We start from the raw sequence: 27,944 nt of genomic DNA on the forward strand, positions 1-27,944 counted from the left end.
CAACACGATATATTTAAGAGATACACTGCTCCATCACTTCTGCCTGCGTCTTTGTACGAGGTAAAAAAATAAAAAATAAATCAATAAAAACCTGCATGCACTCACAACACCACCCTACTTCCACAGGACCCTAGAGACGAAATGCAAAACGGATAATTTTATCATTAACAAACTAGCGCACAGAGTGCCATCTCCTTTATAAAAGGTAAACCATTTTTGATTTAAGCGAAAAATGTGTTACAACAACTTGTTAAATAGTCCGGAGCGTTAGAAATGCTTACTATGCAGATCAGAGCAAAAGGTGACATTTACATTTCAATCAGCTCCGAGTAAGCAAACGTGTAAATATGCTTTTAGTGTGTGTTTGCATTATATTAAACCACACTCCTCGGGCACCAGCTTTCAAGCGCTTGGGTTCAGTGCAGAGACGCTTTAAACCTGAATGTAAAGCGAGTGTTTTGTGTTTGCACGATCTACTCGTCACTGAAAAGGTTAACGCTGCAGAAATGAATGAGCCCTCACTGCCATAGAGAGTTTACAAGGCTGAGCCAAATTCAACAAGTGCACAATGTTTCAGATATGAACACACAATCAAATCAATCACCATCAGTGACATTAAATATTCTGCACAGTACTGTGACAATGTTTGGTTGCACACACAATATCAGTGATCATCAGGGACCTCACGAGGATCTCCTCCAAATGACACCACATCTAATCTGGTGATGTTTAGCTGGATGTGTGCAGACATCTGACACATTCCTATTAAATGAGTACGAATCCACTTTAACAACACAACATGCTGTTAAAGGCAGGGTGCGGGGATGATATTAGTCTGTTGTCCCAAATATTTGCAAGGACGAGAGTCGGGAAGATAGCCTAAATGCAAAATAATAAAAAGAGGTAGAACTTTACATTTTTAAATTTGCTTTTTGTTTAGTTTCTTACCCTCGGTTATTAATATCATTACTGTAGGCCCACGAAAATCAATACAGAACAAACTCTGTATTTGCAAAGAAAAAGTGATTGAATTCTGAGAGAAGTCATTATGGTGGCTGTTGTGAGGAACATCTGAAGGTTGCTGAAGAACAGTTATTAGTTTAACGTATCCACCCTGACAGCGATTTGTACCTTTAATATTCCTGAACGAGACAAGGTTTTAATCAAGATTGTGAAGTAAACCTGGGGTGCAGCTGGTGTATAGGAACACACAGAAGTACAGTTCTTTCGCGACATTTACAGATTCATCCTTCATTATTTGAGCGCAACATGCTGATGTGCATCAAGGCTGCCGTTACTAATATGGTCATGTATAAATGTGTAGGTTTTCCGATTAAGCTCCTTGCGTTAAATACAAAAGTTGTCCAAATGAAGACACCAAACCACACCGTTCGAATATTCAACGCCAGCACTTGGAAGATTTTTTTCTTCGTACACAATGAACCACAACAATGTACATGTTATATTCACATTTAAGTTGTCAGACATTTTGTTGAAAAGCAGTGCATCGACATTGCTGTGAAGAGATGTACTGTTTGCTTTCGTTTTACGAACAGTGCATGTGATATCACATTCTGTAAATGCAACTCATGAAAGTGTGGCTTGAGTAGCACACAAAAGACAGGAACTCGCACATTTCAATCGTGTGTACATGATAAAGGGTTAAACTAACTGTGATTATCTTACATCCCGGGGACGAAGAACTGACTTGAAAGATTAACAGACACAGTGGGACACTGAAAGTAATGAAAGCAAACTATTTCCTCAACTCGTAACATGTTGGACATCATGAAGTTAGAAGACTTGCAAGAAAGAACAGAATTGCTCTTAATTGAAAACAAAACGACAAAATAATCCTGGTACATTTGTTCTTGAACAAAGTATGAGACCACCTGTAAAGAAAAGTCCCCTTCCTTTCAATAATATTTCTTGTCACAATGCTTTTATTAATCAGAATACATGTAAGAACTCTATCAAGAAAAAAAAGCGCAAAGGAACTCTTGAAAAGCACTGCAAAACTACCAAGTAGTTGTGCCTTGAACACTTGGTTAGCTTATACTGTACGCAGCGTGAGCCTAAATCTTCACATCTTGGTGAAGGTTGATAAGTGGCTATTTTTTTTTTTAATCACTACAAGCCATTATGGTTGCCCAGCATTACATCTTTGTCAATAATTTAATCACTCAGGAATAAAAGTTGAAATCCACTGGCTTTGCACACAATTTGAAAGAGTAACAGGTTAACAGACAAAAAAACAAATCTGTCACTCCTCAACAGCATAAACAAGTATTTTACATCAAAAAAAGAAAAGAAAAAAGAAAAGCAAGTGTTATAAGGTGGAGAAGTGAAGGAACAGTTACTGGAAGGAAAGAGATCTACTCTCAACTTATCTACTTACAAGTCATCCATACACCACTCACACACACTCCACAACCACCCTCTCACATTACACCAAATGAACAGGATAACCACCTTTTGCCTTCCTTCATATTCCACGGATGTTTCTGGATCTCCATATTCTCCTCCTCCTAGTTCATCTTTAGGGTATCTGAAAACTTCTTTTACTGAGTAAAGTAGTGCTGTAACATGGGGCAAGGCGTGTCGGTGCATGTGTATTTACATGCAGTATAACTCTCACGCTGAGATTAGCAGGAGATGCATCTTGCTACATTTCTTATTTTAGGTCGTACAGAGAGCATTTAGCACTCATTTTGAGATGCTAATATCGAGGGGGCAGGAACGGTCTTTTGGGAGGGTTGAAAGGCCCGCTGCCGAAACCAGCAGCAGGACGCTTTGTCCCAGGTAGAAGGGGTTCACGGTTAAGGGGCAAGGAACCTCTGGGAAACTGTGGGGAACGACGTGTGTGATGCTGGTTTGGTAACTGGAGGAGGGGCAGAGGGGAGGAAGGGCGGTGGGGTCTCTGATTTGGGTTGTGGAGGGGTGGGCGGTTGGGGACTGACAAATGGGAATGGGGTTCCCCAGCAGGGGAGGAAGGAGTAGGTGTGGTTGGGGTAGAGGGTGATGGTGGTGTGGGACTGGGGCCCTCTCGAATTCTGCCCAGGAGGGGTGGAGGAACACCTGGGGTGCCAGGCCGGTGAAGAGGTGGGGTATGGCGCAAGACAAACTGCTCTTTCACCGTGCCTGTGCGAGGGGGGTCTCCTAACAAGGAAGGGAGTTGAGGTTTGCCGCTTCTCGGAGGGGCATTACCACCGCTACCTCCATGCCCCGCTCCATCAGGATGGAAGTTGGCAGGCGGGTAGGGTAGGACTCTGTCTATAGGTACAAGGACACCACCAACCATAACAGTGGAGTTTGAGGAAAGGGGAAAGTCTCTGGAAGGAGGTGGGGTTTGAGGAATGGGAGGAAGGGGTGGAGGGACTGGGGGAATGGAAGAGGGGAAAAACGGAGGGGGAGGATGGTGCGGAGGAATGGCATGAGAAGGTCGTATGGGGTCTTCGTTTGGATAAGGTGGAGGTGGATATTGCAAAGGGGGTGGAAGGTGAGCAGGAGGAGGAGGTGGAGGAAGTGGAAGAGGAGGGACCAATCCCAACTCCTCTGAACTCTCATGGCTGCGACTTGCAGGGTGATGTGGAGGCGGGGCTTCCATAAACTCCTCCTCTTCATACCAGGCACCACCCACTCTAGAACCCGCACTGCTCCCTCTTCTCAGGCCTCTTCCAACCACGCGGATGCTTTCCACAGTTTGGATGCGGTTGCCGTAATCAAGGGTTTCGATTGGTGCTCCCTCACTGGAGGATGAAGAAACAAGAGTCTCAATGCGATGGTAGTGGTCTCCATTGTCAGCTGAAGCTTTCCTTTCCTTGTCTTTCATCCCATTGTCGGATCCTCCACTTGCCTTGCGGGATGATAAATTTTTCTCTCCATCCATCTTTGCCTTTATTTTCGAATCCTGCACCATGGCAGCTGATGGAACAACTTTTCTCTTGAGTCCGTCTTCCTCTTTGGTTTTAGCCGTGGCCTTGACCGGTTTAGTCGCACTTGGGCTAAAGGCGGCAAGTCGTGAGGGTGGTGGTGTGCGATAATCCCGGTCTTTCCGCTCATTTTCTCCCAGAGCCTCTCGTGGAGTGATCACGGCATCCCAGGGGTCACTGTGATAGGCTGTAGGTGAAAGGTTATGACCTCCAGACAAACCTGCGCTCTGGGGCTCACTGAGTACATGGGGTGAGTCCATAATTTCATCTTGGGTGGGCGTGCTACCACTCTCATCTCGGACAGGGGTGCCATCCAGGTTATCCCCACCGACGAGGAGAGGGCTATTGCTGCCCACATCATCCAAGCCAAGTCCGAGAGCGCTGAAACCAGGATTGCCCTGGAGGAAACTGTTGATCTTAGACTCCAGGCTGGGCAATACCACAGCCTCTGTCTCACATTCTTTCTTTCTTTCTTTATCTCGTTCCCTTTCTTTTTCTCTTTCCCTCTCTTTTACTTTTTCCCACTCTCTCCCTTTCTCTCGCTCTGACTCTCGCTTGAAATTGTTGCCTGTGGGCTTTAGGGCCTTCGGAGTTGTCGGGGTTGTTGTGGTGGAGGTTGCTGCAGCTGTGGTGACAGCTGAAGATGAAGAGGAGACAGATGAAGATGGAACAGGGTCTGGAGTGGTGAGAGCGCCTGAACGAGCTGATGAAAGGAGAGAAGACAAACCTGCAAGATAGAGATTTAGTAAGTATCAAAATAAGCCACTGGTTCAAACAGGCTTCCCCCATCTTCCATTTTGACTACCAGATTATTAATGAATAGTGCACAAGTAACGTGTCCTACCCTGCAGGTTGGGGCTGTGAGTCTGTGTTTTTGTGAGAACATTCAGGATGTTTTCGGGGGAGAAATCCACTTTAGACAAGATGCTAGCCAGAGGGTTTGATGAGGCAATGTTGCCAGGGGTCAAAGGAGGGGCTTTGGAGGAGGAGGCAAGGCTGGAGGGTGTAGTAGGTGTGCCAGGGGAACGACGGGACACAGGACTGACACCTGGGTATCGAGATAGAAGAAAATGCTGTAATGAGCTACAGTGATCAAACTCCCCTCAAACTCTTTCAGTGACCTTGGGTTGTAGAATATGTCCACTAAACCACTAAATAAGCCTAAACATTTAAACCACATACGTTTGGAACTTGTCTGCTGTGGTCAACATATTGGAGAACTCACCGGTGGTCTTCATCGCATTGGAGAGCGAGCTCAAAATGGAGCTGATCTTGCCCAGATCCACATTGGCCAAGTTCACCTGTAGGGGGGAGGGGCTAACGACCGGGGCAGGTACAGGTGTGGTCGTAATGGGTGTGGTGTTTGCAGTAGGCGTTTGATTGGTCGATGACACAGACACCATCTTTGTTGGAGTTGCTAAAATCTGAGATGGTTTAGAAGCGGTGATCTGAGCGCTTTTTGTTGCTGTAGCATTTGTAATCTTGGACGCAGATGGAAGACTTGACTTCTCTTTCCTCTCGTCAACTGGAGGACAAGGAAAAACTGTTAACAGTTAAATGTTACATATTTGACTCATGTAAATTTCTGCTCGTCTCTGATTTCTCTTACCAACAATTCCAGCATTTGCAGGGGTTTCATCTTCCTCAGACATGTCCATGTCCTCTATATCTCTGTTGTCCTTCTGTTGCTCCAAACTTCTCCCTCCGTTTCCATCCCCACCACCCAAACCGCTCCTGGAGTTCAAGCCATGGAAGGGCGACTCTGAGCCGGTGGGGGATGGGGCGTCTTCAGAGGGGGAGGGGATGGGAGATTCATCCAGACTGGGCAATGTGGCCTTCAGAGCGTCCAGCTTTCGCTTCAAGCTACTGACACGATTGGCGAAAGCTTTATACGCCTATAAGAAAGTGATGCAGGGTTTGACAGAAGCAAAATATGAGGTTAAAAGGCCAGTAATTGGCTAGGACACTACCATTAAGCTACTAACCATGCCCACTTGGTTGACAAAAGCCTAACCTCAGAATTTTTATTTTATTATTATTAAGTCAGTGGTATTTACCAAAGCAAGCATGTTCACAATTTTTTTAGTCTAGCATCAAGATATCCACTCACATTGGCAACAATTTTGACCTCTTTGTACTGCATCTCGTAAAAGATGTCTGCATTTCCCAGTGCCTCCAGCAGCGGGGGTCCTGCTTTTTTCTGGCCCTCCAGGAACGTCACGAATTCTTGCAGCTTTGTGCTTCCCTCCTCAAAGTCCTTTGAGAACTTATTCCCACCTGCTTTATCTATGGAGGTAAGTTGAGAAACAGTTTGAAATGCCTCCAAGCAGTAATATAGTGCTGCTTTTGGTAAATTTTACATTACCTTTTAACCTTTTGAGGGCCTCTGTGCTGCAGACGTCCACTCTGAGAGCAGCTAACTGCTTCTCTCTTAAATCACTCTCATCCAGAGAGTTCTTGTAAGACATTAAACGCTCTACAAAATCATGCGGCTGAAAAAAAAAGACAATAATTATTAGTGTAATAATAATAATAATAATAATAATAATAATAATAATAGGGAAAAATCCAATTAGATCTAAAGGCAATAATGACTTACAACAAACTCTGCAACAATTTTAGACTTTAAAGCAGTTTTGGGGTTAACTGGGGCTGCAGAAATGGAAAAAAGAAAACATGGTCAAGTTATTTTTTGAAATATACATTACATTAGTAATCTTTTAGCACGTGCTCTGGCGTCCCCACACACACATTGAAAACCCCTGAAGTTATTAATACATTTATAAACACTTAAATTCTGATTTTCATTTTACAAGGTAACAATGACAAATACTGGAAGATTATAGATCACAAACTAACCAGGAGAAGGCTGATGCTCCTTCACTTTCTCTTTCTCTTTTTCTTTTTCCTTTTCTTTCTCTTTCTCCTTCTCCTTCTCTTTCTTCTGCAGACTGGTCTTCAGCTCAGAGATCAGCTCCTCAGGATAAACGTTCCTCTCCTGCCAAATACTGAAGATCCTCTCCACGGACTTACACACTTTTGGATCCCTAAAACACACACACACACACACACACACACACACACACACAGAGTCAGCCCGGCGTGCCACTGCTTGTGCACGGATCACACTCTTCCACAGACGTGTATGTGATTGACTGACTTGACCAGCAGGGCGGCGTCTGGCAGCACCTCGGCGAAGGTGGTTCGGTAAACGATAGCGTTCTTCCTTTTGCAGTTCTGAATAACATCATTAGCGAGGTAGAAGAGATTGAGCCTGTGGTTGGCATCAGCTGCACCAAGAACAAACGGAAAACAGGAAAGAGTTATTAGACTGCATCAATAACATAATGCACACGCTATTATATTCCAATATCATTATGCCTCAATTAGCTATATATAGATCAAGAATTTTTCCCAGATGCTCTCTGCTGATTAATATTTATTATAAACACATAACTTTTATTAATACCAATGTTCTGTAAATGCACTGTCTGTTAAGACTTTGAATATTAAGTGCAAATATCACCTGAGCAGGCTTGAAAGTTTACAAAAAAATTCAATAAAAAAAAAAAAATAAAAAAAATAAAAAAATAAATCACAGAAGAGTAAAAACATACAATTTCTACCATTGTTAGCCTGGTATGATGTAAGCAACATTACAACAAACACAGCCGATCACGGATGTGTTAGATTTGTGAAAAAGCTTTTGTCATATTAAAAGGACAAGGTTTGATACAACAGTAAGCGTATGAATACTAATGCTGCTGGTCGATTAAAAAAAAAAGAAAAAAAAAAATGCACTTTTTCTGTAATTAATCCCACCTTATATTAAAGTTTTTAAATATATATATATATATATATATATATATATATATTTTTTTAATATCTGTTTAATGGCATGTTATTAATGACTGAAAGCCAGCATCACATATCAAGTAATACTGATTTCCCTAATATTTAACCCCTGACTGTAGCCATTAAACAGAATTAAGAACCATCAATTTTAACATTTATTAGATTTATTAGCCAATGGTTGATATAATTATTTCATTTGAATTAAAAAACATTTGCACAAGGATTGAAAAAATAAACACACTTTACATAATGATGATGTATTTAACAAAATAATATTTAATAAAAATCTAATTAAAAAGAAACACTAAAAACAGAGCAGTCTGAGAAATATGTGCACTCTGGGAATCATATATAAGCTAAGGTAACACTTCTATCGAACGATCGATTCAAATATTTATCCTCTGGTTCTTTAAAACAGACATAAGCATCATCATCATCATCATCATCATCATCAAAAGCTAAACTTCACATTTTCTTAAACCTTTTGTCCAACAAAAGAGAACAGTATAACCTTTTTACTCCACAACACCAGTAAAATGCATCTTTTAGTGATCTGATGTAACTCTTTCTTACAGAACGACGCAGAAAATATGTTTCATGAGCTACTATAAAAAGAATACGGCGATTAACGGTGGATTAGAAATATACTTCATTATGAAAACACCAGATATGGCTTGAATAATACAGAAACTATACATCGTCTGTTTTCTCACTAAAAAGGTTTACTGGGTTTTAGAGATGGCGCCCTCTGACGTCCAGTCCATCCTTCTTTGGGGAATTTATTTATTTAGATACATAGTTGTTTTTTTAAATTTAAGTATAGGTTCAGACACTGTTTTAAAAGTATTGATTTGGCAACGGTATCTAAAAAGCCCCAAGCAATACCCTTCCCATACAGTGAAAATGACAAACATGGTGGAGGAAGAACGGATAAAGAACAGCGTCGTTTCAAATCTAAAGTTTGTCGTTTCCAGAGATAGATCAGGTCTCCAGAATATTTAGGATCCAGCCCCGGGCGCCAGATCCTGCCACAAAATATGAGTTAGTCCAGAACAGAACAACTAGTCAGCAGAGCAGAGGTTCTTCTTCACTAAAAACACGCCATCGATGTTTCTCATGACAGCAGGTGAAGCAAAAATATGAATATATAAAAAATATGAATGTGCAATGTATGTATTGTTATGTGGCGTTGTTTTTAAGTTTTCCAACATTAGAAATTTTGAGTGATTTCATTCAATTGTATTGATACCATTTGATGTCCATTAAAATGTTTATTTCAATGCAAAAAAATCAGATGCACATTTTTTAATTTAAACAATAAAAAGTGCATAAAAATTCAAACGATAAAACACATTACCAAGAGATCACAATCCTGTTATTATGTAAGTTATCTAGAAGCAAACCATCGAGTGACCTCTGCTAACGAATGATGCCAGAGCGCTTTTTATGATTTTTAGAGCTCGGTAAAACTTGACAATTCAAATAAAACGTTTAAAAACCGGATGACGTATATGTGGGATCATTGTGAGGAAACAGCAGTCAGGGGAAGCGTACAGAAGTACACAGAGAGAGAGAGAAAGCTGTCAGCGATAACCTCAAACACAAGTGATCTAGACAAGTGGGGAAAAGTTTTCAGTTTAAATGAATGCAAGAGGCCTTTCTTTTTTTCTTATTCACAAAAAGTAGGACTAGCAGGTCCACAGTTTTGCTTAATAAAGCCTAATTTTCGTATTATTACGTGAGCAATATTACGTTATGAATTTTTGGAGTTTACCTCCACGAAGAGCTCTGGTCGTGAAACTACGGTTCAACAAAACAGCTTCAATCTACGCAAGGAAGTGAAAACAGCACAAATCTGTTTTTAAATTATTTCTGTAGGTTTATGGGAATATTTCCAACATGACAGAGCATTGACTTTCTCAACAACCTCCATACGTGCCTATAAAGAGCTGTAATAAACTAGGGCTGCGCTATTAATTGAAATTAAATTGCAAAGATGCTAAAAATCACGATTAGGCTGAAGACGTGACCGTCGTGTTCATATCGAGTTAATAACTTCTACTTTTAAGATGACGGTACTCACACACAGATATTTCAACTATAAACCAAAAACACAGAAACTCCAACGTTGTTGAAGATGTAATGTTGTAAAGATGCATTTCCACTGAAGATTAATTAAATGGGAAAAAAAAAAAAAGTAGATCCAGAATGGTTTTGGAATGGGATGGTGACTCTCAGAATCTGATTGGATCGTTCACACGGTACTACAGATGATAAATGCCAGTCTAATTAACATCATTTAACATTTGCTGGTTAACAAACAGGAAGTTGTATGATATGTAATGGACATATTTTAATGCACAACGCATCAGTTTAATAAAATGCCGTTTAATTTTCCAACAGCGCTGATACATTTTTACATAACTTTTTTAATTCACTGCTACTTTTTTTTTTTACATAAAAACTCAGACGAGCTTGAGAGCCGTGTGACACGGGTGACTCTGAAGAGGTGCAGCCCATTTTATTTATGAGCGGTTAGTCTGAAAGTTCATGATAAAGTGCACACAGTCGGTGTGAAGGGTGCAGTCCTCTTAAAACAGAGCCATGTGCAGTAATACAGATTAAAATGCTCTGATGTACCTTAAAATATGAGTCATTGTTCTGTGTGAAGATGCGCACAAAGCTTTCTTCTAAAGCATTTCTGAAGTTGCTGAAATAGCTTAACTCCAAACTAGGCCTTCGTTAAATTAAGATAAGCCACGTTTGTGAAAGAGGGCCATTGAGTTGATAATGATAATCATAATTCGTGAAACCAAGAAGGGGTTGGGGTAGATTAAGAATCGTTTTGGAATGGGATCATGACTCCTAGAATTGGATTGAATCCTGAAGTGCCTGAAGATTCCCACCGTAATATCACTGTAGTCTAGGGCTGGGTGATGTTGACCAATCTGGCATCCTACGATGTCTAACGTGAACCACTGCGATGGACGATGGCATCAGGAAATGGGGGTTAATTAACTCTGTTGTATCTACGATCAGCTTGGTCTTTGTTTTAACCGTAATTAAACCAGTAAATGAAGTTAAGTCACACACAAATGACCACCCGTCAATCACTTTTCCCATGGGTATGAAACGGGCACTGATCTGCGTCATAACGACGCCAACAAACAATAACAATAAAAAGGTACCACTTTGTCTATCTGGCAATGCTTTGGCTCAAGACCTAATGAAAGACGAGAGCCACTTCTGAAATGGTGTCTTGTAATCAGAGCGAAAGATGTGCAGACAACAAATTTAAACGCTGCGTGTGCACCATCCCGCAGAACACAGTTCGTCACCAGTGTCCTCACGCAAAACAACAACCAACCACATCTGAGGTTTTTCGCTAAAAGTACGCGAGTGACAGCGAAAGATGGAAGCAGTGTACCGACGCTGTAACCGCTACCCATCAAGAGAGATGGTTTCATTTAATACGGTAGAGAAGAGCGCACTCAAGGCCATGCTGCACACGCTTGACTAGAGCTGCCAGGTCAGAAGTTCTTCTCCAAGATCACCGTCGTGCAACGACCTCAGACTGACACGTGGTCCAGCCGCAATACGAAGCCCTGCACGTCAGTGACCGCACATTATGTCAGCAAAGAGTAGACACTAAAACCGAAATGACTTCAAACAAGTTTCGTGCCAGAAAGCCGACAACCTGGAAGAGTTACAAAACTAAAAGTTGAAACAAATGACGACTTGACACTTATTTGATTCTATGCATGAATTAAAAATGGGGAATAAGAAATATTATCAAAAACATTCCGTAACCATTATTCTTTTTCCCAATTCTTAACTTGTGCATAGAAACGAAACGAAACTATGAACATCAAGACGTCATTTGTATTTCGTTTGGGCTTTGTAAAGAAGTGGCTTCTCTCTTCTCAGATCTGTGGATCCGTAATTGACGAACTAGCACTCTAGAGCAGGTGCAAGCCATCACACGGGTGTTTCCTCAGCTTTCACGGCAGGGCATGCGGTTCTGGAAGCCGTTGACAGTTTACAGATATTCTTTCTGTTACCGTTTCCTCACTTTTTGCAATGTTAGCTCCCTGGACGGTGTACTAGAGAACTCACAGACGGCCTGAAGCGTGAAGGCAAATAAGGCCATGATGCCACCCTCAGCATGACCCAACAAACAGAGAAGATCGCATGAGCCACAAAAACCGAACCACAACGAACGGCTCGTTTGTGCTGCACAGTTGCTTTCTGGTCTATTAATCAGTCTATTAAAATATTATTAACATAATTCCCGCCTGTTGGGAAATTCGAATGTTTGGGGGCGGAGAGAGGCGAGTCGATGATGATGATGATGATGATGAAGTGCTGCTAGGTTTCTGCACGTTATCGCATGTTCTAGACTCACAAAACAAAACCCAAGACTTTGTAAAAGAGCTTAACAGCCCTTTAACTAACATCTACACAAACAGACACCAGCGTACAAATGATCTTGAGCTTTGAATTTACTCTTTAAGTGAAACTCACTGACACTCAACGCTAACAAACTCTTGAAATAATGTTCCCAGTGTAATAGTACGTATACGGCACATCAGCACAGCGCTTCTTGCATTTAACTGTACTTCTATTATTAAACTGCTGATGCCTTTTGTTCTACACACTTAGAGTTGTTGCATCTATAAAGACTGTAGTGACGTCAAAATATAAGCTGCAGAATAAACTTGATTTTGAAATGTGCAGCGCTCATGTTTATTGAAAAACATATTTGTGGCGGTCAGTTTTGTGTTGTCAATATTGTGTTGGAAATAAATCAATGTAAAGGATTTTATTCCTTGCTCTGGCTACTGTGTACAGACCACCAGTGCCTTTTACAGATTCCCTAAAAACTGTTGCATTGGCGGCAAAATTATTATTTAAAACATTAAGATGAGGATGAGAGATACAGGACAAGCGTCACCAAAAACACGGACTACTGCTGCTAGCATATTTAACAAAGCTACTGGGAAAACAGCTCCTAATAACATCTTTAATTTCCATAAGCAAAGCACAGCCATCCATCCTCAACACAGAAAAGTGTCTCCATCCCCCCAGAAACTCACATTAATAATGTTAATGAACTAGAAGAGCTTTTCAAAGAGTAGTTTTTTTTGTAAAGACATCCCACAACAGTCCTTGTGTGAAGATGTCAGGAAAGCTTGATCGTAAAGTACAGAAACCGATACGTCCTCGCGTCGTTCATCTTTCCACTAATGGTGCTTATTAACATCAAAACGAATATATACTGAATAAATCTATTCACATGTCCAAACAAACTGAATATTCTGCCAGGGTTCTCATAAACATCATTAAAACATATATATAAGCGCAAATAACTATTTAGTCACCAAAACGTAAGTAGCACCGATTTATTACATTTACAGTAAGTGGCAAGTAATAGATTTAGCTAATAAATGTATTGACAGTTTAAGGCTCACACAGACTCTTTGAGGAGAAGTCAAAACACAGCTCTCAGCATAGAGGCAAAAAAAAGAGAAAAGATTGGCAAAAAAATCAATCACACTGCATTTTTACCATTACGACAACTCTTTAAACCGTTCAAAAGGACAATTTTACATTTTAGGTGGAACCAGATGACAACTAACAGTAGAGTCAGTGTTAAAGATTCATTAGCCTTTGAATAAACGACTCGACTCACTCGTTAAACAATCACTGCTGGGGTCCTAATTTATTTGAAAAAGTATTATTTCCATGATCACTTCTTGTGCATTTATAAAAAAAAAAAAAAAGACTTTTCAGACTAAATTATTAAATTTAATAATGTAGGCTAATTACATTATAATATTTGTATTTACAGATCAAATGTAATAATCTGAAATGCAATTACTGATCGGATAAGAAAATGGCTTCTATAAAAAGATAAAAATAATGCCCTTGGATTAAATATGAAAACATGCAGATTTATGTCACAGCTGATAGAAAGCTGATGAGAATATCCCTTTAGATTAAATCATATTTGCAAAAAAACAACAATATAATGTACACACACACACACAAAATGCACGCAATTTTGAGCAATGTAAACAAATTAGTAATAAAAAAATAAATAATAATTTTTAAAAAATCATGCCGTATGAGAGAGAGAGAGAGGTCTCATCTCCAGCACCACTTCCAGACCCTTTTGGTGGCCTTTTCTTCAAATACACAAACTGACTAACCTAGGCACTTTTCCTGGATGAAGCTCAGCTATGGTTGAGTTAGTCTCCGGTACGGTCCGGCGAGAGTGAGCTCTGACTCTGCTGTCTGTTCTGTGCAGTGAGAAAATTTGCCGTTTCCATAACAACAAGAAGAAGAAGAAGAAAAAAAAAAAATCTTCCGACAGAAAGTCATCGTACTAGTCTCGGAGCACAAGGATTCCTCTTATAATGCTGGACATCCCTGCAGCACATCACGCTAGAATACTGCTGCAGCTGTCGCTATAGCAACAAAAAGATGCTCTCTGATGCTTTTTTTGTAATGCTTTCATTTTTCGGAAAAAGCAATGGTCAACTTTTTCTTTTCAGAAAGACGCCAAGTGCGAACACGACCTAAATCTATCTACTGCAGTATCTCTCTCAGTCAGGAGATCATGTGGTTAACACCCGGTCATGCATTGGTTAAAAACAAACAAACAAACTGTTGTATAGCATGAAACGATTCATTTTGAAAAATACAGCGATACAATTTTTTTTATCATACCACCCAGCACTAACTCATCACATGTAATCATCTGTGTAACCATGGCAACAACTGATGCATTTGAATTGCTTTCCAAAGAGAAATCCAAAAACGTGACTTCACAACACATTTCAGCGCGAACACTTGTTTTCATGATCATACGTTTTAGGGCTTATTTAACGTTAGAGCGCTACCGCCGGTTGTCACGGCGACCGCCACAGGCCGAAGACCGACGCGTTACATTATCATAAGAGATGGACTGAATTAGTGAATCATTTCAGTCGTCACGGGCACCTTATAAAGTTTCAGGAGTGATAACGGCATTTAAAAACAAGAGTGCATCCCCAAACATTACAGCTTCGTGAGTGTGTGTGAAACAGCACCGTCCACAGAGCAGAGAGTCCACAGAGAGTCCACAGAGAGTGTTTATGTCTGGAAGGTCGCGGGGTTGCCACGTCCACTCAGAACCACCCCCTTTTAAGCATCTTTGAGCTTCTCGTTCAGGCTCGATCCTTTTGATGGATAAAGCAGGCAGGTACGGGTGCAGGTCGTGCGTCTTATTTCAAAGACATTATTTTAAGCGTGTTCAGTTTGTTTTAAACAGCACGTTCTGGCTATCTGGTTCTCTGACTCCTCGAAGAAGACACGCGTTTAAATACGCCGTTAACAAGTAGCCGTTTAATTCGATTATATGCACACGGTGCGGAATTAAACCAAAAATGTTAAATGTTTCATAAATACTGCCTGCGGTGTCATGAACAAACACGGCCTATTAAAGAAATCCAAAATAAACCAGATTTAATTCTATGTGCATAAACGAACCAATCAGTCTTTGAATGCTCTCGTCTCTGATGAATTATGATTCAAGTTCTTTTTGTAACGAAACGGTGTCCTTTTATTATTGCTTGGCAAAATGCTGCATATTTGTGAAATTTTGTGTCAAATAATAAATCTAAACTTAACTTTTATATGAAAAAATATCTTCGTATAGACCAAAATAGAGCCTGATGATATAGTTTTTCTTAAGTAACAGTTCTCTGTTTAATACCTTGCCTCCGTTACTCATGTGTTACATCGCTTTAAGAGCTTTTAACCCAAGTTAGATTTGATCATTTTGAACTGACTTGAGTTTTATGAAACACGGCACATTAAACATGAAACGATCGGCCGAATGAAAGACCATCAGCAGTACAACGTGTGGAAAACAACATTTATTGTAATGCATCTTAAGATTAAGTCACTAATAAGGAACCGATCTAGGGTGAGGGTCACTAAACTAGTTTCCTCTACGCTCGTCTTACTTAACATTTAAATACGAATATGCATTGATTTAAAACTTGTCCAAAAGAATTGTTCGTAAAACCCGAGAGGCAAACACTGATCCCACTTTAACACGACTCGGAGTTATTATAAAGCAAAACCGGCATGAAAGCACATGAAAACATAGGCTGATGTTAATGTTTAAAGGCCGAGGTTCAGGATGAGTCCGGCACACGGTGCTCTCCTGATGAACTAGATCTCACTCACTATTATATTAATAATTAATGCACGTTCTTCAAGAGACCAAGCACGCTCCGGAAATTAAAAAACGTGCTTATATAAAAACATAGTTCATCGGGTAAAAGGTCTTGTGGTACGATCTGCTGCACGCTTATAAAGATCTAGCTGCTTTACTTCACAGAATCTTAAGTGTTGGCCATATAAATATCAGCGTCTACAACAACTTACATATTTTTGTCTCTGAACGAAAGGGAACTGCTTTTTCCTCCACATCCTCACAGCATCACACCATCCATAAAACCATGTTTTTTTTTTTTAAACAATTTTTTGCATTAAAAAAAAAAAAACCATTTCCTGTCGTGCTTTATGGGGTTAAAGTTAGGCCTAACTATTCTTATATTACTGTTTGTTTTTTAGTTGAAGATCGCATGCTTCTCGGGTCACACACGCCTCTTAATCCAGTCAACAGTTGATGGGTCAAGCTCAATAAGAAAGTTGGACGTTTTCAGCGTCACCGGCCGGAGATGAAGCATCCCAGAACCTCGCTCTCAGCTCCAAACAACACACTCATCCAGATCCAGACCATCACCAGACAAAACAAGTCCTCAAACAGGACAGACAGAATTGTTAATGCACCCTAACAGCATCCCAGAACAGGAACACCACGCTTCCCTTCATGCACACTAGATGGGTCATTCTATATATTATCAATTATAAGCAACCAGGACGGAAAGAGTTACTTCTACGAGCTGGTTAGAGACACCCTGATGATCATCTGTCAGAGACACCCTGAAGCCCGGCGGAGTCGAGATGATCGTCGCGTCCTATCCGGTCACGAACAGCGCCGTTAAACGCTACAAGAACGTCACACTCTCCGTTTTAAACGCCGAGGCCTGCGGAACGAGCCCGTGAAACCAACACACACACACACACACACACACACACACACACACACACACACACACACACACACACACACCAGAGCCCGGCTTTTCTCACGACATTTCTCAGCATTCAGCACGACATGCGCCGTCACCCGAACAAAGTGCGTGTCCAGATCCGACCGTTTCTACGTGCGCGCGCGCGCGTGTATATGTGTGTGTTCGTTAGCAACGTTAGCAACTCACATTTCTTCAGCCACTTCATCCAGCAGCGCACGACGAGGCCGTGGTGTTTCTTGTTCTCGATGCACCACGAGGATAATCCCTGAATGGACTCCATCGTGTTGGTGACTCCTTGGAACCTGCGGTCCATCGACGACTCGAGCGCGGCCGCCGAGCCTCGGACTCCGCTGTGACCGCCGCTGGCCGCTCCGGGTCCGGCCGCCATCTTCCCTCAGTCCCGGCGGCGGCGCGGCGACGCCTTTAACCGGCAGGGGGCGACCGCGCCCGGGGAGACTCCACACCGGCCCGCCCGCCGTAGTGTACACTACCGAGCACACTAAGACACGGCATAGCGCGTAGGCCTGGCCAGGGGTGGGAATGCATGCGTTTCAAAAATGTCGTTTTCGCATTTAAATGCATTTCAGCTTAGCATGTCTGTATATACTAAGGTTACAAATATTTCAACAAAAATACTTTTAATTTTCCGAATGTAAATACATAATAGCATTCCACATAGGCTGCTTATTTGGTTTCAAAAACAGCATAATAACTATTAAACTATTTCTTGTTATGATTTTAAATCTGCGTTTAACCTCGAAGCCTGACTGAAGTCTGATTTTGTAACTCAGATGTTTATAACTCAAATTATGAAGGATTTTCAAAGTGTGACGTGAAACACTTCTGTTGGAAATTTGATGAAGTAAAAAAAAGGGAAGAATTAAATGTGATCGGTTACATAACTTTAATAAAGTAAGTAAAATAGTTACACTATCTATTTATTATTAGAGATTTATTATTAGAGATTTAGTGTGTGTTAAGGGCACTAAGTAAATGCAGAAAAAAAAGCTATTATCTTTTATGTTTTGTTAATGAAAAACTTGCTTGTTTAAAAGAATATTTATCTTGAATATTACATAATATTTTATAATATCTCATTAAATATTTGTATTGACTGTAACGGCCTTCCCCTCAGTTTAACACCAATGACAATTTATATAAATAATAAAATCAAATCAAATCAAATGAGAGATTGTATCAATCACATTATAATATATACAGGAAAAATACATTAAAAAGCATGCAATTAAACATTTGCATTTTTGTTTGATTTAAGAGGTCTAGTTAGTTGGGTTTCAGCATCAGATGTATGTAGTATTAAAGTCCTGGCGTGTTTCTGTGAGGACCAGGCGAGGGCAGCAGACGTCTGCCGTCTTCAGATCCTGTCCTGCTCACTCCATCACATGCTTTCTTAAACATGCATTTACAAACACACCGCCTTTTAAATGAAGTTTACGATTCTAATTTGCATACAGCTTAAAAAAAAGTATAAAATAAAAAAACATGGCTATTTACATTGAAATTCACTCTCAGTTGTTATTCTGATCACACCGGCATTTATGCTCTGTGAAACAAAAAACAATGCTTTTGGACACAATCCTTTATTTAAAGAGTATAATGATTTCTTAATGTAGCCTAATTATTCACGTAAACAGCCTGAGGAACAGAAGTAAATGAACGGCAGCGAGCGTGTTTCGGTGTTTGATTAATATTAATGTCACCTTCGGTCCTGAGCTGCTGGTGGAGAAGACGCTAAGAATCACACCTTGAACACGCAAAGGAAAAACGGCACGAATAAAACAAGGTTATTATAACCTCGACAGAGTATAAGGGGTGTGAAGGTCAGTTCGGGTGAACTAACCCTGACCCTAAACGCTCACTAACCCTAAAACCAGACAGAAGTGACAGCTTGATAAGAGCTTTGTTCGAGCTTCAACCTCAGCCTTCACCTTACAATCTAAATGATAGAAATGTTGTTCTAAGACCAACAAGGGATATTAATACCAAAGCGTGGGCAAATCAGACACTGAGTTAATGAGCCGTCGGAGACCCAGAGTTAGTTAATGACTAGAGACGGTCAATATGTGTCTGTCTGGTCAGCGCTGGGGGGAAAACGACATTACAACCAATCCAGAAGATGATATGTATTATACAGTAGGTTACAGAGCACAAGTTACCCTGTCTAAAATAAGTAGTGTAAATGTTTCAAATGCAGTATTCATTTAATTAGGTTTCTACATTTCTTATGAATGTTCAGACGTTTAAAGCAGGCGGTGTTAACCGTACAGTAGTCCAGCGATGGATTCAGGATCACGATCATTTAACTGGGAAGCAGAGTCACCAGAAAAACAGACGACTTTGAATGGTTTCAAGGTTGATTTAAAATCAGAAGCTTCGGTTTTAATTCTTCGCATGTCTGTGACAGGAACCACTGGCATCTAACAAAAGATTCAAAATAAAGCATGAACGCAAAAAAGAGTTATGTCTTAAACATCGGTGTCTCAATTGGTGCAATTTGGAAAAGAAGAATGTGGAAATATCGGGATGTGATATAACCCTCTGTAATCATCATTTTTTTTATCAAGTAACTGTACGTTTTTCTCAGTAACTGTAACAAATTAGTTCCATTTTTTTGGTAATTCAGTTACATAACTCTGTAACTAGTCCCTCCCCAACTCTGTCTGGAAGGAAAGCTCTTGTTTTAGTTCACATCCACTCCACACCGGACCGAACACAGATCACACTGACCAGCCGTCCATCAGTCTGTGACGACGAGCTCTTCACTTCTAGTCCTGAATCTGACCAGCAGTTCTCTGAGCTCATCTCTTCTCATCTCTTCTCTGAGCAAGTGCATATTATTTAACATTTTTTAGCTTCATGCATCAAAAGAACAAGAAATACTGAGACAAAATGAGAACGAAAGGCGACGAGGGTCACGTACGTTAATCCAAAGCATACTATGTTAGCTTATGAGAATCGTGAAAGAATCTTATATACACATCAAACTGTTTCATTAAGACAAAAAAAGAAATTTGGCGTAAAATTTGGCAATAGTAACAGATAATAATAATACATTTAAAGTGAGGAGGGTCTAGATTCAAGGAGTACTGTAACCAAAAAACAACCTGCTCTCATAAAAACATGCACTTTTTTTTATCATGTTGGAAACATGCCCTACATCAAATCAACCCTAAACCTAGCAGACAGTGTTAAAACACGCCGCGTTCTTCAGGAAACTGCAGCCATATGTACTTGTTGGTACGTATTTCGTGTCTCGCTAAAAGGTGCTATGTTTATGCCACGAGTCAAAAAAACACAATTTTGGGGGTTACACAGAAGTTTGGTTATTACCAAAATTGGAAAGGTCCACCCAGAACACTTTACGATCAGCACAACCCCAAAATCAATGACAAAAGCAGCGGTTGAGGGAAATACTGTTATTAAATTTACCAGGTAGCAATTATGGATCATATTACAAATTTATTAGATAAAAAGACAAAAAACAGACGAGAGCTGTGGTAAAACACTTTAAATCGAGCGGACTGGACAGAGAAATGCTTGAGTTTGCACGCTTCTTACCAGAAAAGTATTGTCTTCTGTTGTTATCGGAGCGTCTAAATAAGTGCATTTCATGACTGTGTGGTTTATGTCTGTATGCATGTGTGTAGAACAACAAGCCAACGATTTATATATAATCATTTGTTTATTGTACGGCGATAGCACTTTTAGCATAGCTTAGCATAGATCACTGAATCTGATTAGACCAGAAGCATCTAACATGTCCAGAGTTTCTAGAGTTTTCCTATTGAAAACCTGACTTTTCTGCACTAAGCCAGGCGGGCAATGAAAAGTTTGAAACCCTTTGGAAATGTTTTAACGGTCTAATCAGATTCAATGATCTATGCTAAGCTATGCTAAACCTTCTACGGTCAGACCCGGAGGTCGTCCGAATGGATTCAAAAACGGATTTTAGGGTGAGATTGAATATTTGTTTTCCTCTGGAGCTGATGGTTTGATCAGCACGGCCTCACAGCACCAACGAAGGCCGTCGTGTAATCATTCAGCGTAAGTATTAGATGGTTTTCATCTGGTTTATTGCTTGCGATGGCAGCAGTTGCTCCACGTTCAGAATCGCTTCAGTAACGTTCAGCACATTCATCTAAACTTTCAAAAGACTCTAACGAAACATGGTTTAAGTCTCACCGAATGCCACGAGACATTAATAACGTAAAGCGATGTATGTGTTTTCTGTTAAAGTCTTCACAGAGCCGTACGTTAGAAGCCGGTGAAAAGCTCACAAGTCATATTAATTCCTGAACGCGCTCCAGCGGCCTAGCCTGACTCCATCTGGAAACAATAGCGCGTGAAGAACAAGAAAAAGCTCTGACTCAGCGAAGCTGGATCACCGGCAATCTACGGCCAAGAGAGAAAGACTACGCTGTCGTGTGATGGCAACGTGACACGCGTCACTTTAATAAGAACCGCCGTCGATAACAAACCCTGCGTCCACTCTCGAGAATAACGCTGGTTGCGGACGAGCGATTACATTCATGGACACGCACACAAACTCTGTACATGATGGGAGACGCAGCTCTGTTCAAAACCCACATGTGCAGCATCTCTCGGTCAGACCAAAGACAGATTTACGGCTCTTGGCAGCCGCGCCGCTGCTAAAAACGTCCCGCGAAGAGAGCTGACTTCGTGAAACGTGACAGTTCATTAAGCTAGTTTAATTGGCATTCTGTTTTCCTCCGAAATAATGAAACCCAAACACGTAACAGTACTGCGGAGGCACGATTAAACATACAAAAAAAAAAAAAAAAATCGTGCAACTATACCCGAACAGCAACATTAAAGCCGTATGTTACAGCAGAAAAGCATTCTGGTATACTGCAGCATTGTTAATAAATAAGAGAATTAATATTAATCATACAAAAGCGCTGATTCGTTGTTGTGTTAATTTAAAACAGCTGCTCGGCTGCCGTTAATATCAACATATAGCACCAAAAATGACTGTAGCTCCACTACATGACACCGTATTCTCCGCTATGAGACGCATTAAGCCCGTTTATGTGATTCACGTGATATTATGAGGCGTGTTCGTGGAAAAACCACGCTTCTGGACACATGGATTCGGTCTGGCCTACATCCGGAGGCGGAGCCCATTCGATCCGCTTCAAGCTCTGTGAGTCCTCACGCCCCGCCTCCAGAGGGCTTCATCGATGATGTCATTTCCTGTAGAAAGCGACGCGCGGAATGGTCCGCGTCACGCTCCGGACCCGGAGTCTTTATCAATGTCTTTGTGTTCAGTCCGAGGAGGTCTCAGGGGCTCGTGTGCGAGCACGACCTGCAGCACTGCTTCCCGTAGAACTTGTGGTTGCAAACGCCGTGCTGCGGCACCAGATAACACCAGCTGAAATGATCCTTACAGACCGCATCTGCACAGAGAAACACGGATCTCACACACAGGCAGGGCATACGGTAGTCGTTGTTAGGTATAGGTACGGGGTTTGAGGATTAAAGCATTTAAAATGTTACCCTGGAGCACAAAACCAGTCATAGGGTCGTTTAAATACTCTTTCCAACATTGTGGGATTTGTAGGATAGGATAATATTTGGCTGAAAACTATTTGAAAATCTGAGGGTGCAAAAAATATTTTTAAATATTGAGAAAATCAGTTGTCCAAATGAAGCAATACATATTACTAAAATGATATATATATATATATATATATATATATATATATATATATATACATATTTACAAAATATCTTTAGAACATAATCTTTAGTTAATATCCTAATGATTTTTTCCATATATCGTTTCACTTTATAAATACAATAATTGAAAAAAAAATAAAAATGGCCAATCTACTAGTAATATGCATGCTAATTATTATTATTATTATTATTATTATTATTATTATTATTATTAACTAACAGCATTTTATTTGTTTTAACTAAAATGTCTAAAACTAAAAATGCCATTAAAATATATATATATATATATATATATATATATATATATATATATATATATATATATATATATATAAAAACGTACAGACACAAAACTTACTAGATACTGTCTAAACTAGTATATATACCTCAGTACTGAAAAACACTTCTCAAAAGTGCAGTATTGTGTGACGGACACCCGAGCTGGACTGACCTTTCTTCTGAGGCTGAGGGCAGAAGGCAGTGTTACAGGCCTGGGTCATCAGCGGCTTCATCTGCAGGACACAGGAGGAGGAGGGCCGGCCGTGAAGGAGACACTGGACGGAGCGCATCTGAACACCTCCTCCACACGACACCGTACACTGCACACCAACACAAAACACTGCATGTGACCTCATCCGCGATATCGTGACATCATCGCGGTCACATGACGATCCGGAACGATAGGTCTTCTGGGCAGAAAGTGCAGTTTTTAAAATATAAAAGCTCTTTAAAGCTGTGTTTCGGGGTGTTGCATCTGTCAAACGTGCTCAATAAGTCTGTTTTTGCCGTGTTTGAACACTTTGTCGTGATCCAGTGTTTTTTGCTTCAGAGTTTAGCATGTGTTAGGGAGATCAAACGGCTACCAGTTATATTCCAGCTTTACACTAGACTACTTTGTAGGGAGACTGTGAGACGAGGGAAGACCTGCCTGAGACCACGGGGAAGAGTACCAGTCCGGTCTGCCGCGAGGAGAGGGACAGTCTGACAGGACACAGCTTCTCTGGAGCTCCAGGAGGGTTTGGGCACATGCTGGCACTTTTTGGCTGACAGTTCTCTGTATTTACCTGCGACGTCCTTCTCTGCGCACTTCACCACACGCAGCTGCAGGCCCTTACCACAGGACGCTGAACACTGCAGAGAGACAGAGAGCATCAGCCCTCGGCTCAAACACGCGCCTGTGCATCAGAAAACATGCCTTTCATTTCCAGGAAATGCATGAGTCACGAACGCAGCTTCAGATAAGCATCTGCCGAATAAAATCTACGCGTTTATGCATTCAGAAGATGCTTTCATCTAAAATAACAGAAGTGTAAGCAATCCTATTTGATCACTAGGAAACAAGCTAGAGTGGAAGAGAAATGTAGAGAAAAGAAAGGATTAGGCAACGCACTATTAAATACGACTTTTTCCCATTATTACATTTGTAATTTGCTGCTTTTAAAGAGTGTGGTAGTTGTTAGGTTTAGTTATAGGGTAGGATTAGGGATGTAAAATAATTTCATGTATAATAAGGCATTAATATGTGCATAATTAGCAATAATAAATGACTAATATTTTAGTCATTTGCATGCTAATAAATAATAAGCAGAAATGTTTATTAAGGAAGAACTGATGCAACCGGGCAACTTTTTAAGCATTCTTCAGTTGAGAATGGGTAATAAGTACTTAAAAATGTTTCATTAACTGGAAAACGTATAGTTGCATCTTTTACAGTGTACAATCCCGAAAGCCTACGACAAAGCTGTCCTTAGCAGATGCTTTTATTTGAAGTCAATTGAGGGCAGTGTTGGGTTTCACGTGGGCTCAGTGGACACAGTGCCAGGGTTTTACCGGTTGCCAGGTTGAGACGAACCACTGGGCCTTGCGCTGTTTGTGGCAGCGCTTGACCACGCAGGTCTCCTGGCCGCTGGGTTTGGGCAGAGCGGCACAGGACGAGTCCGGCAGCGCTCCAGAGACAGCGCTCACACACACCACCGCTCTCTTCATCACTCCCTTCCCACATTTACGAGAACACTGGGGAAGAAATATCAGACGGTCGTGATCGGGGAAGCTTTAACCGAAGAATTAGTCGTGCATGTGGTCACTGTTTGTTTGCATTGTATACAGACGCTTCATTTTGTGAAAAGGTCAGGTCTGAAAGACGATGGAGCGAGCTCTAACCTGAGACCAGGGTCCGGCGCTCCAGGCCGGCGGGCAGCTGTGTGTGTTACAGGTCTGCGTTCGGGCCGGCGCTGGCTGTGAGCACCGGTCATCGCTCACCGTCTGCACCTGATCCAGGCCGCTTTTCTGGACACAGCGCACCTGTCTGATCTGCTCTCCGGATCCACAGCTGCGATTACACACGGCCCAGTCCTCCACACGCCAGCTGTGGTGTATAAAACACACACACACACACACACATGTAATGCCTGGCATCCGGAGACAGTTATTTGTGATAAAACAATCACTAATGTTTCTCATATGCGCAGAGTTCAACTCGAGCGTTCCCATGCAAACGCAGCATACTGTAAATTGCAGAAAGATTACTGCTTTTAAACATTACATAATTAATATGCAATACAAAGTGAGCTTACACTTTAGACTTTATACTAGAGGTAAGTAACTTTGCAACTAGTACCTCTCAGAGTAGACAGTTAGGGTAGGGTTAGGGTTAGTAGAATACGTTTCTGATAGTGTGTAGTATTTTATGGACTGTGTTAGAAGATATTAGACAGTCTACTAATACTCATGGCTGCTAGTTAACGTGTAGTTACAGAGTTATTAAAACATCTCAAGTGGACTTTCGCAATAAAGCACTATTCAAGGTGATTCTTTAGACTCCTTTCATATATACTGAACGTTTTTTTAAAGATGTACAGTAAATAATTTTACTCTGTTTATATGATAAAAACAATCATTTTAGACATTTTTACAGTCACATTCTTTCATTGTCATGTCATTAGGCATCATATACAATATAGCTTTAATTATTTTCAGAATTTTAACAGTCAGTGCAACATTTCATTTAGTTTTTCATAATTTTTTTCATTTTTATTTTCTTTTAGCTTTTTCAATCAACAAAAATCTGATTCTGATTCTGATTCTATGGGAGTATGCTATTTACAGTTACAGTGTCCTTTCCCACAAGCCTCAGCTCCGGTCAGGGAAGGGTTAACACAGACACCCTGATCATCAAGGGCAGATGGTTTGTTGACTCTCAGCAAAACCCACCGGTCAAAATATCAGCTCATAAAGGCCACCGATTGACTCTAAAGTGCCCAAACAAGCCGAGATCCCCGTCAGCACATTCAAACATCCTACGGGTTATTTCTCAGAGCCGAGCACATCACGGGCCTGGAGCGAACAACAGCTCTGACCAGCGGCATCCATCGCTGCTGCAGCACCAACATCCTCTTCAAAACACAGCCCACATCAAATCACTTCTGCTTTAAGAGGTGCCTTTGGCAATGAAAGGAGCTCAGTAACATGTGACTCTGGACAACAAACCCAGTCATATAAGTGTTTTGACCTTGCATCTGAGGGTGCAAAAAAATCACTTTTATTGTTTATCCAAATGAAGTCCTTAGCAAAGCATATTACCATTCAAACATTATTTCTTATATGCTTACAGTAGGACATTTATTAAATATGTTCATGGAATATCCTTAACATCCAAAAGAATTTTGGCATGAAAGAAGAATTGGTTTGACTTTATTTTGACGGTCCCTTTAATAGTGTTCTGTTGACTTCAGGTTACAGTGCAAATAAATATCCTCTAACTCAATAGAGTGTTAGTAGAGTATTAGTGAACGGGTCTGGTTAGAATAAGTTGATAAGTATAGTGTAGTCAGTATCTCTTAGGTACAAAAGATGTTTGTACCTAAAGGGTCCTTAAAGATACATTAAAGTGTACATAAAAGCTACAAAAACTTTGTACCTTTATTTCTGAGCGTGTACACAATGTCTGTTGGAATTCACGCCAATCACAATAAAGAGCTAGCAGATATTAATCAATAATACTGTAACGAGAGTTATTGGAACATATTGGAACATCAGAATAAAGTGTTCTTGAAGAATTTTGACCCATACGATGTATTGCTGGCTCTTTTTACAAATATAAGACTTCCTGGTGCTACTTCACAGGGAATATGCCGTCGCGTGTCTCGGTTGCCATGAACCCGTTTGTGTGAATTTATTAATTATGAACCGGATTAAACGTTCACACATCTATGATTTCACCAGGTCTCAGCTTTCCTCCTCCGTGATTTGAGCCGTAATGCATACGGCGCAGCTGGCACTCGTCTGGCCAATCAGACTTTAATTATTTGTCCCATAAATATGACTGAGCACGGACATTATACTCTATAATGGCCCTATCTATCAGTTTTACGCCAGTGCTGCTACATAAATTCAGACGTTTAACACAAACAACTTTATTTCAAAATAATCGCACACGTCCCGACGCGAACCTTTCACCCCGACCGCCGTGATGTCAGCCTCTAAATGTGAACCTACACCTATTTCCGTGATGTAATGGCTTCTCCATGCTCTTTACTGGCACTGAGGACTGAAGATCAAATAATGAGGTGCTCTAAAATACTCAAAGTGTGTCTGTGCATGCTGTCTGTATTCGGGAGATGACTGCTTATGTAAGAGATGTGTACACATGTGAGTGGATGTGGGTGAAGCAAACATTTACATCACCAGCGGCTGAGAAACACTGCTTGAGGATGATAATATCACAACGGTTTTTTGGAAACTTCAATGTGTGAATGTCATTCATTAGATACACAAAATAAAAGTAAATGTAAATGAAAGTATAAAAGTTTAATGAAAGCTAAGTATATTTTCCAAGCAGACTTCATATGCAGTGTGTGTGTGTGTGTGTGATTATGTGCTGAGTTTGGAGAGGTTTTAACCTTGGCCTCTCGGAAACCCAAAGAGCTCAAGCCAAGCGTACAGGACATCAGATAAACCCGATGCAATAAACGCTGTTTACAGAGGCGTGAGAGCGAGAGACCTCTCAGAGCACCTGCTACAGCCGTGACTTCACCAAGCCGTGGTCAGGACACTGGATGGACACCGGCACATGTTTGGCCGAGTGACTCATCACCCAAAAGTGTCTCGCAGCCACAGAACATAATCTACGAGCGTGAACGCAAATGTTTTTAGCTACACGCTTGACTTGCTGCCTTCCAAAATACTCTCAAGAACATGCTGCATTTTCAGCGGTGCCACGGGGGGGCCTTAAAGGAGCAGCTCACCCAAAAGTGAAAATTGCTCCATAGTTTACTCACCCCCGAGC

General features: G+C 40.9%; 2 protein-coding genes across 3 annotated transcripts in view; both read right to left on the reverse strand.

The window, feature by feature from the left end:
* Positions 1-1,390: 1,390 nt before the first annotated feature.
* rprd2b (regulation of nuclear pre-mRNA domain containing 2b) lies at positions 1,391-17,464 on the reverse strand. 2 transcript variants are annotated; one of them, XM_043260029.1, is made up of 10 exons: positions 17,126-17,464; positions 7,093-7,222; positions 6,792-6,979; positions 6,532-6,584; positions 6,298-6,424; positions 6,043-6,209; positions 5,542-5,827; positions 5,158-5,457; positions 4,777-4,980; positions 1,391-4,659 (listed from the first exon to the last, which is right to left on the reverse strand). In XM_043260029.1, the coding sequence occupies exons 1-10, from the start codon at positions 17,325-17,327 to the stop codon at positions 2,720-2,722; spliced, it is 3,597 nt and encodes a 1,198-aa protein (XP_043115964.1). In that variant the 5' UTR covers positions 17,328-17,464; the 3' UTR covers positions 1,391-2,719. The 2 variants fall into 2 exon arrangements, with proteins under 2 accessions (XP_043115964.1, XP_043115963.1); XM_043260028.1 differs by having other exon boundaries at positions 6,043-6,218; positions 17,126-17,462.
* A 131-nt stretch (positions 17,465-17,595) lies between these two features.
* The window catches only part of LOC122359836 (A disintegrin and metalloproteinase with thrombospondin motifs 16-like), a 59,788-nt gene continuing 49,439 nt past the window's right edge, over positions 17,596-27,944 (reverse strand). Inside the window, 6 exon segments of the mRNA XM_043260027.1 lie at positions 17,596-22,377; positions 23,112-23,259; positions 23,589-23,671; positions 23,674-23,791; positions 24,491-24,673; positions 24,821-25,025. Coding sequence (XP_043115962.1) covers positions 22,262-22,377; positions 23,112-23,259; positions 23,589-23,671; positions 23,674-23,791; positions 24,491-24,673; positions 24,821-25,025 — 853 coding nt within the window. The 3' untranslated portion in view covers positions 17,596-22,261.

Source organism: Puntigrus tetrazona, chromosome 16 (assembly GCF_018831695.1).
Source record: "Puntigrus tetrazona isolate hp1 chromosome 16, ASM1883169v1, whole genome shotgun sequence".
Classification (NCBI taxonomy): Eukaryota; Metazoa; Chordata; class Actinopteri; order Cypriniformes; family Cyprinidae; genus Puntigrus; species Puntigrus tetrazona.